Raw genomic sequence first — 12,262 nt, 5'->3', positions numbered from 1 at the left:
GCTTCCAGCGCTGGGACTGGGCATCTTTATGAGCCTGGTGCCACTGGCGCCAGGACAGGGTCCAAAAGGTCCCAATTGGGACTGGCTGGCACTCGGAACCGGGGTTATGGGTCTGCTTCCAAGGGAGTCGGGCAAGTCCTGATCTTTTGGAAGCAGAGATCATGACACCCGCACAACGGTCTCCTCTGTAGTGGAAACTCGGTTAGGCCGGTGAGGAGTGGGCAGCTAGGTACTCGATTGGAGAGCAGGGCCTGCACAATGCAGGGTCACAGGGTTCTCATACTCACCTTCTTACAGTGGTATTCACAGCGTTCCCTGCCCTGGGGGACGGCCAGCACTATATCTCTCCTCCTGAGGGGGATTGGCTAGCAATCCTCAAGATGATTTTGCTAACCGTGTCACAGGGATTTTGCTTTCCCCATGGTGGTGGGGCCTTCTAAGGTTGGGACTGGGATGAGGAAGAGGGACGAAGAGGTAATCTGGCTTTGGATGGCCTCTTAAACACATGGAGGCAGTTATCTGGAGCCTTGTACTGTTCCTCTGCTGTGATCGGTATCAAGTGAAAGATTTCTAAATCGAACTGTCACGCCCCTAGTGCAGATGAGTGTGCACAGGGGCTGACAGGCAGGGCCAGGCCGGAAGACAGAAGACACAGTTCAATCGGGTATGCGTGTGTGGTTTTTGTATGTCTGAGTGTATGTTGAGGTATGTATGTGTGTGCCTGTTAGTAGTGTGTGTATGTCTGTGATGGGAGGGTGCTTAGGGTGACATATTTCGTAGGGAGCTGGCGGAAGAGCCAAGCACAGGTGGGGGGGCGAAACCCCCTGTTTTAAGGAGAGAGGGTGGGGGATTGGATGAAGGGAGAGTTGGTGGCAGTGAACTCCCCCCTGCCCCCCAAAAAGTGATATATTGACTATTGAGGCCCGTACCAAATCGACCGAAAATGATAAGTATTTTGGTTGTGCTGCCTTCAATATTCAACAGTATCACATGGGGGGGGGCTTAAAAATTGACTCCCCTGCGTCCTATTTGGTGTCCAAGATGGATTGTAGTAGTGGTACCCCTCTGCTGGACTCCTCTTGTGAGGAAACCCCTGGTTCCCTTCCAGGGACAGAAGCAACCTCCTATGCCTGTACTGAAGAGTCTTCTGCATGAAGGTCTGGTAGATGGCACATTCCTCAGTCTGATGAAGAGGCATAGAGTTAATACAATCTTGAGGGGATCCCACAAAAAAGGTTTTTCACCCACAAATGTGACAGTCCTTAAAAAGAAACTTCTTCAATTTGCAAGCCTCCTGTGACCTACCTATTCGCAGCCATGGTGATGTGAGGTGTGAAAGCACACACAACACTTTCACAGCCCCGAGTGCTGCTGAGCAGAAAACAATGCTGCCAGATTGTGCAGAAAGTAGAGATGAATCGATTATTACGTAAAAGGCGTCAAACAAGCAATTATTCTATGTGGATATAATCAGAAAAGCACAGAGAGCTCAGGTGGATTTCCTGTTACAAGACTTGTGGTGGAGAATGTGAAAATGGTTGATCTGGGCAGAGATAAGGATGTGCCCACCTCATTGCATAGGTAAAACATTTGCAAATATGAGTGGGAAGGTGCCAAACAAAGTGAGGTCTCTCTATGGTTTTTTTTATTAATTTTAATCAAACAAAACTACAATACAACCAAACACACAGTGCATTTTCCAACAAAATCATTATATTAATTCTTAATCTTGGTCACTGCTTCCCCCCCTCCCACCCCACTTCATGAGGCTGTCTGTTCATCGTTCTCTGTATCCGCCGCACGCGGCGGGGTCTCACTTCCTGTAGATTCTGTCCCATCTTGTATTACTCCAAACAATTCCGTTATTAATGATTTCCATCCCATCAGGGTACCTGTCTCTTCCCCCCCCCCTTACAGTATTTGACTCTTGCCATACCACCGTTTCTGCCTCTGCCCATTTCTGTAACTCCTTCCACCACATCTCCACCCGTGGCCTGTGACAAGACTTCCATCCCATGGCAATCCTTCGTTTAGCAAGCACATATGCCAGATCTTTCAATTTGCCGACATGCTTAAGTTTTGATGATCTGGGGAACCCTCCCAGCAAACAGGCCCAAGCTGTGTCTATGATTAACGGGACCCCTTTCTCGGCTAGCTTTTGTGCCACTTCACCCCAGAAACGCTCGATTACTGGGCATGACCAGGTACGTGCAAACCTGTTTTCCTTCCTTATGGTGTGCGGCGCTTCATTCCCCCGTTCCTTTTACAATGGAGATTGCGGCAGGGATCGAACAAACTACGAGTACCATGATGCTCCACTGCACTATCATGTGTCCTGCGCCTCCAATCACCGTGCTCTGACGTTTTGCTTTCACTTTCGGGTAAAAGCAGTCTTTTCATTCGGCTCGCTGCTTCTGATTGAAGTTGCTGGCGCCTTTGAAGTCTCGTCTTCGTCCTTTCTTGGAAATCTGGATTTCTTGACCTTTGCCTGCCTAACGGACCGTCTTGTCTGCTGCTTTGTACTTTACTGCCAGGTTAGTGTACCAGGACCTTTATCTTGTTTTCACGGACTGCCTTGCCTCACGATTCTGTACTTCTGCCGCCCGCACGTTAACAGGACCCTCTCCAGCCTTCTTTGAGTGATTCACCTAACATTTATCACTGCTATTTTTAGCCTGTAAAAAAGAAGGAAATTGCCCGTGCATTTTCGGATTGCTCTCCCTTTTGCAAGCCTGGTTACTGCGGTTGCTTATAAGTTTCCCATTCACACCACACCTGCCTTCTGTCATTACACTGGTCCTTGCTACTAGCCCCGAACAGCACATCTAACAGGATCTCAAACTACCTTTGTGGAACTTACCATCTGGGAAATTACCATCTGGGATTCATTGATATTTCTATCACTTCTGATCTATTGGACATTGGGGATTGCGTTTATCTTTCTTCAACAAGTGCACAGGGGGACGCTGCGCAGAGTGTGCACCAACCCGGACCTAGTGCGCTCCTCGTGCCGTTCGGGTTAGAACCCTCACTAACATTCCTGTTTATTATTTTATACTACCGTTTTTGTTCACCTTGGATTGATCCCAACTATACTAGTGGTAAGGAGTGTTTCTTTCCTATTCCAACCCATTGTCATAGTTCCTTGAATAGTCCTGACAGTGATATTGTCTTTAGATAGGAAAATCCATCCCCGGTTTGCAATCATAAAACTCATCTCTTTTTCTTTATTTTTACAGCTGGTAAAATCGTGGCGGTGTGTTCTCCACGCTCTTTTGGGTGATCGGGCTCTTGTACTGTTTTAATCAGTAGAGGGTCATATCATTTTAAAGATCTATACCCTCACAGAGAGGAGGCTCGGTTGGAGGCCCCATCCAAGCTCTTCAATCAAACCCTGTGAATACCAGTCCTGGTCACCTCCTTATCCTCATCCTAGTTGGTGAGTAACAGAATCAGAAGCCTTACTAATAATGCAAGGAGAGGACCCCTTAGCCGCCATGGTACGTCTGGTGGCAGAACTCCGGGCTGAGATTTCAGTAGCTCATGATGCTCTGAGTCACAGGATTGATAACCTACAAAGATTTCTGCAGCCGCAGTCTTTGGGGATAGACGTCTCGAACGCTTCTGCATCGACTTCAGGGGTCTCTAATACCTCAGCATTGGGGTTTGCTGCGGCCCCAGTATTGATGGCTTCCCAATTCCCGTTAGCTCCTCCTGAGAGATTTCTTGGAGACCCAAAAAATTATAGGACCTTTATTAATCAGTGCAAGCTGCACTTTCTTTGTCGCCCTACTGCCTTCCCTAATTCAACGACAAAAGCTGCCTTTATCCTTTCCTATCTTGGTGGAACCGCTGCAGCCTGGGCTAACCCTCTACTCGAGTCAAACAGCTACCTGCTATATGACTGCGATGCCCTCATCACAGCTATGAACAGGGTTTTTGACACTCGTTACAAATCCCAGGCTACGGACCTTGAGTTCCTGAACTTACGCCAAGGGACATCCTCTCTGTTTACCTATCTTACTAGGTTTAATCAACTGGCAGCCGAAACGGACTGGCCAGAAGAGAAAAAATCGGCAGTCTTTTACAAAGGGCTATCAGAGGAATTAAAAGACGTACTAGCAACCGTACCTACAGTTCCCACGGCTTTTGGTTATCTCCTGGATTTGGTTTTGCAGATCGATGCCCGAAGAGCAGAAAGAAAAGGGGAACGCAAACCAGCAGGTTTGACCCCTCCACTGCTGGAAACCGCCAGTTCTTCCTTGTCCGCCCCTGAACCCATGCAAGTGGGGGCTATACGGGGACCCCTTACTCTAGCCCAAAGGGAACACCGCAGATCTAACAATCTTTGTATGTATTGCGGTTCGGCGGACCATCTACTTAAGGACTGTCCAAAGAAACCTGTTAGGAAGGCGGGAAACGCCAGAACCCGGCGCTAGTAAGAGTCCCTACGCCGGGGGTACATTCTTTGGACTCACACGGGTTCACCTCTGCCCCTGTTAGCTTGCCTGTGGTCTTTACAGCGACTCCTGACATCTCTTTTTCTTCTTTAGCCATTATTGACTCCGGCACCACAGGGAACTACATGGACTATGACTATGCTAGTTCTCATAATGTGCCTATGGTGTCTAAGGTACGTCCAGAAACCGCTCATGCAGTGGACGGTACCTCCTTGGTATCTGGGTTGGTCACCCAAAACACTTCTCTGGTTCGAATGCAAACCAAAGAAAGGGCATACCGAGAACATAACATTCGACTTGATCAAGGCCTCCCAGTTCCAGGTCATCTTAGGGGTTCCCTGGCTTCAACAACATAACCCCGCCATTGACTGGGCTAATGGGGTCGTTCAGTTTCCATCCCCGCTCTGCAATGAACAATGCTTTCAAAGCACTAATGTGTCACCCGATTCTTCCTGTCAGGCATTAGTCGCCTCCACAGCCCTTATCGGGGCTGTTACCACTGCTCCTGATATAACTATTCCATTGGAATATCAGGCCCACCGTGATGTCTTTGACAAGGGTGGAGCCGACCACTTACCACCACATCGTCCATACGATTGCCCTATTGATTTAACACCTGGGGCCAAAATTCCAGCTGGCAGAGTGTACTCCCTTACGTTACCAGAGGATAAGATATTAAAAGACTATATTGAGAAAGCCTTGAGCAACGGGTTCATCAGGCCGTCCAGGTCCCCTGCAGCCTCCCCACTCTTCTTCGTTCCTAAGAAGGAGGGTGATCTTCGCCCTTGCATTGACTATAGCGCCTTAAATTCGGTCACAGTAAAAAACCAGTACCCCCTTCCGTTAATCTCTGTTCTTCTGGATCAATTAAGTACTTCTGTTGTATTTACCAAACTGGATCTGAGGGGGGCGTACAATCTTGTACGTATACGCAAGGGGGACGAATGGAAGACGGCGTTCAAAACCCGGTACGGATTATTCGAGTATCTTGTTATGCCCTTTGGGCTATGCAATGCCCCGGCCACGTTTCAGGCCTTTATGAACGATATCTTCTGTGACTGTTTGGACCAGTTCGTAGTAGTCTACCTGGATGATATCCTGATATACTCTTCATCTAGGCAGGCACATAAGGAACATGTGCTTTTTGTTCTGCAGAGACTGCGAGAGAACCCTTTATTCATTCAAGCCGAGAAATGTGTCTTCAATACTACTGAGGTCGAATTCCTTGGTTATGATCTCACTAATCAGGGTATCAGAATGAGCCGTTCGAAAGTTAAGGCAGTCTTAGAATGGCCTATTCCCACCTCAGTCAAAACACTTCAGTCGTTCTTGGGCTTCTCAAATTTCTATAGACGTTTTATACACTCCTTCTCCTCCATTTCAGCTCCTTTGACAGCATTGACTAGTTCCAAGCAACCCTTCCGTTGGACTCCTGAAGCACAAGAGGCCTTTGATGCTCTAAAAGAGGCCTTCTCCTCTGCCCCGGTACTACAGCACCCTAATCCACTGTTAGCATACTTGGTGGAAGCGGATGTTTCGGGATCCGCTGTTGGGGCCGTCTTATCTCAGCGTTGTCCTGATTCTGGTGAAATACTCCCTATAGCTTTTTTCTCTAGGAAACTGACTCCCTATGAGAAGAATTACCCCATTATGGAAAGGGAATTGTTGGCCATCAAGGAGGCTTTTTCAGAATGGAGACATCATTTGCTGGGTGCACAGCATCCTGTTACGGTTTTCTCAGATCATCGCAGTCTGTTGGCTTTCAAATCTATGAAATGTCTCACTGCTCTTCAGGCCCGCTGGCACCTCTTCTTTTCACAGTTCAACTTCACTATCACCTATCGTCCGGCACGTCTCAATACATGTGCTGACGCCTTGTCTCGCCTGCCTCAAGATCCTCACAGTACCGTTCTTGACCGACCTTTGGTTTTACCCTGCAGGGTGGTCTGCGGATGCACCCCACATCCGTCTTTGCGTTCCATAGTTCCGGAATGGGTTGCCACTCATGCAAAGGAATGCCTCGACCTCAATCTTGACATTGTTCAGGGGTTGCCTTACATCCAGGGTCGGCTATACTTACCTCCCGGAGAAGCACGTCTTCGTGCTTTAACCTGGTCACACGACTCGATTTCGGCAGATCATCCCGGTCAACAGAAGACTTTGGAGGCTATTTGCCGTTGGGCTTGGTGTCCCTCGATGTCTAAAGATGTCATTGACTACCTTGCCTCCTGTTCAGTCTGCTCCCAATGCAAAACTACTCGGTCCAAGCCCATGGGTCTCCTACAACCGCTCCCTGTGCCACATAAGCCGTGGTATATGGTATCCATGGACTTTGTAGTGGACTTACCTCCTGTGAACGGCTTCAACACCATCTGGGTTGTGGTCGATTATTTCACAAAGCTGGCCTTATTTGTTCCCTGTATCGGTCTCCCGTCTGCCCCAGCATTGGCGTCCCTCTTTCTTAAGAACGTTTTTAGGTTCTTTGGCCTTCCCTCTATCATCGTTTCAGACCGTGGGTCCCAATTTACGTCACGTTTCTGGAGAGCCTTAACGGCATGACTTCAGATCGAGGACCGTTTCAGCTCGGCCTTTCATCCACAAACGGATGGCCAGACAGAGAGGGTTAACGCCACCATGGAACAGTATCTCAGGTGTCTCTGTCTTCAGTTCCAGTCGTATTGGTTGGTGATGCTCCCACCGGCTGAATTCGCATACAACAATTCCTTACATTCATCTTCTGGTTTTTCTCCCTTCTTTGCTTTATACGGGCAACACCCTCGTTCCTTGCCTCTGGATCCGGCTCTTCCAATTGATAACCCGGCAGCTCTGGATTGCGTCCGGAACATGCAGACGGTGCATGACTCTGTTCATGGACATCTACTGAAGGCTCAGAGACGGGCCAAACTCTATGCCGATAAGCATTGGATCCCTGCACCCGATTATACGGTTGGCATAAAGGTATGGCTCTCCACGCACAATCTGAACATACCTGGCAAACGTGCGCTCCTTCCGAAATTTGTGGGTCCCTATCCGGTAACGGCCGTGATCAACCCTGCAGCGGTGCGTCTTTCTTTGCCTTCTTCGTGGGAAATTGCATCCCGTGTTTCATGTGAGTCTGCTAGAACCTTGTATTGCCTCCACCAGGCTGCCGGCTCGTCCATCTCCGGTGCACGTGGATGGTGACCTGGAATATGAGGTGGCTGGCATACTGGATTATCGTCTGCGCAGGGGTCGTCCCTTCTACCTTGTTGATTGGAAGGGCTATGGTCCCGAGGACCGGTCTTGGGAGCCTTTGTGCAATACACATGCACCTGCCCTTTTGCGCCGTTTCCATGCCCGTAGGGGGTTGGCGCCGTTTTTGGGGGTGGATACTGTTACATCCCGCCGTGCACATCATTCCAGAAGACGGGCTTGTTTTTTAAAAGGTACGCGCAAATCTGTTTTCCTTCCTTATGGTGTGCGGCGCTTCATTCCCCCGTTCCTTTTACAATGGAGATTGCGGCAGGGATCGAACAAACTACGAGTACCATGATGCTCCACTGCACTATCATGTGTCCTGCGCCTCCAATCACCGTGCTCTGACGTTTTGCTTTCACTTTCGGGTAAAAGCAGTCTTTTCATTCGGCTCGCTGCTTCTGATTGAAGTTGCTGGTGCCTTTGAAGTCTCGTCTTCGTCCTTTCTTGGAAATCTGGATTTCTTGACCTTTGCCTGCCTAACGGACCGTCTTGTCTGCTGCGTTGTACTTTACTGCCAGGTTAGTGTACCAGGACCTTTATCTTGTTTTCACGGACTGCCTTGCCTCACGATTCTGTACTTCTGCCGCCCGCACGTTAACAGGACCCTCTCCAGCCTTCTTTGAGTGATTCACCTAACATTTATCACTGCTATTTTTAGCCTGTAAAAAAGAAGGAAATTGCCCGTGCATTTTCGGATTGCTCTCCCTTTTGCAAGCCTGGTTACTGCGGTTGCTTATAAGTTTCCCATTCACACCACACCTGCCTTCTGTCATTACACTGGTCCTTGCTACTAGCCCCGAACAGCACATCTAACAGGATCTCAAACTACCTTTGTGGAATTTACCATCTGGGAAATTACCATCTGGGATTCATTGACATTTCTATCACTTCTGATCTATTGGACATTGGGGATTGCGTTTACCTTTCTTCAACAAGTGCACAGGGGGACGCTGCGCAGAGTGTGCACCAACCCGGACCTAGTGCGCTCCTCGTGCCGTTCGGGTTAGAACCCTCACTAACATTCCCGTTTATTATTTTATACTACCGTTTTTGTTCACCTTGGATTGATCCCAACTCTACTAGTGGTAAGGAGTGTTTCTTTCCTATTCCAACCCATTGTCATAGTTCCTTGAATAGTCCTGACAGTGATATTGTCTTTAGATAGGAAAATCCATCCCCGGTCTGCAATCATAAAACTCATCTCTTCTTCTTTATTTTTACAGCTGGTAAAATCGTGGCGGTGTGTTCTCCCCGCTCTTTGGGTGATCGGGCTCTTGTACTCTTTTAATCAGTAGAGGGTCATATCATTTTAAAGATCTATACCCTCACAGAGAGGAGGCTCGGTTGGAGGCCCCATCCGAGCTCTTCAATCAAACCCTGTGAATACCAGTCCTGGTCACCTCCTTATCCTCATCCTTGTTGGTGATTAACAGCTACTCTGTTCCGGGTACCATGCCACAAGAAATCCCTACACATACTGTTAAGCTTGGCAAAAAACTTCTTAGGTATAATGTATGGAATATTGCTAAAGTAATGCAAAAGCCTAGGCAGGATCACCATTTTTAGCATTGCACCCCGTCCCATCATTGCTAAGGGCAACTTAACCCAAAATTGCATACACTTCTAAATTTTCTTGAGTGCCACCTCGGTGTTATGCCTGTGTTCCTCCTCCACCTTATGGTCCCAAGATACCGGAAAGAGCTAACCTCACATGGTACATGTAACACCGGTAACTGTCTCTCAGGGGTTTCCTTATAGTCGCCTAGCGGAAACATACTAGATTTTTGGGGATTCACTGCTATCCCGGACAGCCCCGCATACCTCGCCATCACCTCCAGTATGTACTGGAGATTTTCTTCTGGATACCTTAAGTATAGCAACAGGTCATCTGCGTATAAGGAGATCAGATGTCGTTCTCCCCCCACTTCAATACCTATCGTATCATATTGCTGTCTGAGGTATATTGCTAGGGGCTCCAGGGCTAATATATAGAGCATCGGGGACCAAGGGCACCCCTGCCTGGTGCCTCTACTAAGTTGCCACCTCTCCGATATTACTGATCCCGTTTTAACTCTGGCCAGTGGCTCACTATATAACATCTTCACCCATCTCATATAACCGGGCCCCATGCCATATTTCTGCAAGACCGCCAACAACCACGGCCACTTGACCGAGTCGAAAGCTTTGACCGCATCTAAGGACACTATCGCCATTTCGCCCTCAGCCGTACTACCCCATTCAACAACCCGTTGGAGTCGCCTATGATTATGAGCTATGTTCCTATTCGGGACATAGCCCGTCTGGTCAGGGTGTATTAGCTTGCCAATCACTCTCTGCAATCTGTTTGCCAGGACAGCCATTAATATCTTGCTGTCCTGATTCAACATCGAGAGAGGTCTGTAAGAGCCGCAACTGTGTGCAGGTTTATTAGGCTTGGGAAGCGGTATTATGATCGCCTCTGTCAGTGATTCCGGCAACCGTCCCACCTCAAGCGCTTCATTGAGAATTTCTAACATCGGGGGGAGCACTTCCTCCCTGTATGTCCTATAGAATTCACTCGGGAGCCCGTCCGCCCCTGGGGTTTTGCAAGTAGGTAACTGCCTCACCACTTCTCCTAGCTCCTCCAGGGTGATTGGTGCATCTAGCTCCTCCCTTTCCTCCTCACTTATCATGGGTAGTCCTATATCTTCTAACGTTTCCATTATTTCCCGGCGGCTGCCCCCCACCTCGTCTGCATACAGTACTTTATAATATTCTGCAAACTCCTCGTTGACACCCTCTTGGGTGTCCTCTACGCTACCATCTTCCTTCATTATCGTTCTAATCGGGGTCTGGCAGCCTCGCTCTTATATAACCACGCTAACAACCGTCCTGTTTTATCCCCTCCCGCATGCTGTCTCTCAATGTTTTTTTTATAGTTAAGGTTGCAGAGTCTCTCCCAGTGTTCCGCACATTTCTGCTGCAGCACCAGTACCCGCTTCATATCTTCGCATCCGCCCTTTAATACTCCCTCCAGTTCCTCTTCCGTCCGTCGTAGGTCAGCTAGAACCCCGCCCTGCAGGCCCTTTGATTTTGCTATGGCAACCCCTCCCATCACTACCTTAAAGGCTTCCTATAATGTACTTGCCGAGTCAACGCTGCCTGTATTCTCCTCAAAGTAATTGGCAGTCTCTCTATGGTTTGTGTGCAATGTGTTTCAACAGAATTTTCTGTTACTTACTGGTGGATTCCCAGTCTTACGACTTCAAGCATGTGAATGTATGAAAGATCTAATGCTGGAGAAGTTTGGGTTATTGAGGTGAAGTCAAGGGAGGGGAAGGAAGAACGAGAGAGCATGTGCAGGAAGGATGGTGGATCGGAGCATGGCAGAGACTTACAGAGAGCGTATTCAAGGTGAGGTACTGGTTAGTGAAAGCAAGTGGTATTTGGTTATGAGTGCGTATATGGTGAGCGGCTGAAATTGATTGAGAGCACAGGGTAGCGAGGCTGAGTGGGAAGGGAGATTCAAAGAGTGAAAGGAGGGTGACTGTAGGAGAAGGAGGAGTGGCATGTAGTGTTGAGAATTATGGGAGTATGGAGGAGTGGTAGTGGAGACTGGTGGGAGGTGGAGAGTAGTAAGAGTAGAGAGGGGAGTAGAGAGAAGTAAACGTAAGGCGGAGTAACATTGGAAGGACAGAAGGGAGAGGCAGAAAAATGTGAGTGGGTGGAAGAGAAGGGAGGAGAGTATAAGAAAAGTAAAGATTGACAGAACATCAGGGTAAGAAGTATAAGAGCATGAGAGGGAAGCGATCGGGTAAGGCCCAGGTGGTTGGAAGGCTCCAGTTTTCAGCTGGACCACCATTGAAGTCATACTAAAAACCTATAAATCATATTTGGGAGTTAGTGTGTTCTTGTGGGTGGGACTGGGACACAGACACACAGAGAACACGGTTTTTGTAGGTTTTTTGTATGCTTTAGTCTCGCACAAGAGTTTTGCCGCCATTGTTGCAGTTCCTTGCACCATAAGAATTGGAGTGATACCGCATAGCAGCGCATAGCACCACACGTTCGAGATGCTCCTGTGACAATGTTCTATGTAAGCACTCACCTGCTTCTTAAAGCTATGCCCACGCTATAACAAATGGTTTACATAACAAAAATGCATACCTGTAGATGTCGCTGCCTGTTAAGATTGAAATCATGCAGGACAGCGGTGTGAGCACAGATATAAAGGATCAGTTTCTGGTCTTCATCTTGTAGATTGTAAACAGGGAGATGGCTGCTGATACCAAATGACCAGGTCAAATTCTGGAACGAAAAAAAATAAATGTCAAGGGATCACAAATGATTTCTACTCTTCAGGGCATCTTCTTATTTTGCAGATAGTGTTAGACTAGGAATAATTCCTAACATATTTGAAATCAACAGCCCAGGCACTATTTGCTTTCTATCTTTTGATATGTGAGATATCTATGCATAGAAGAAGCAGATGAGCGGCACAAACTATTGTCAAGGTAGCAAACATAAATATCTCAGAGAAAACCTAAACAAGCATTGGTGAAGCCAACAGCTTTGGCTTTTGTGTA

At 48.0% G+C, this 12,262-nt stretch overlaps 1 protein-coding gene across 1 annotated transcript in view; it reads right to left on the bottom strand.

The window, feature by feature from the left end:
* CFAP251 (cilia and flagella associated protein 251) overlaps positions 1 to 12,262 on the bottom strand; it is a 1,318,836-nt gene that overhangs the window by 1,130,674 nt on the left and 175,900 nt on the right. Inside the window, exon 4 of the mRNA XM_069619593.1 lies at positions 11,844 to 11,984. Within this exon, the coding sequence (XP_069475694.1) occupies positions 11,844 to 11,984 (141 nt within the window). The remainder of the gene's footprint in view (positions 1 to 11,843; positions 11,985 to 12,262) is intronic.

This window comes from Ambystoma mexicanum, chromosome 10 (genome assembly GCF_040938575.1).
Source record: "Ambystoma mexicanum isolate Mex_15411 chromosome 10, UKY_AmexF1_1, whole genome shotgun sequence".
Lineage (NCBI taxonomy): Eukaryota > Metazoa > Chordata > Amphibia > Caudata > Ambystomatidae > Ambystoma > Ambystoma mexicanum.
This window is presented reverse-complemented; position numbering and strand designations above follow the sequence as displayed.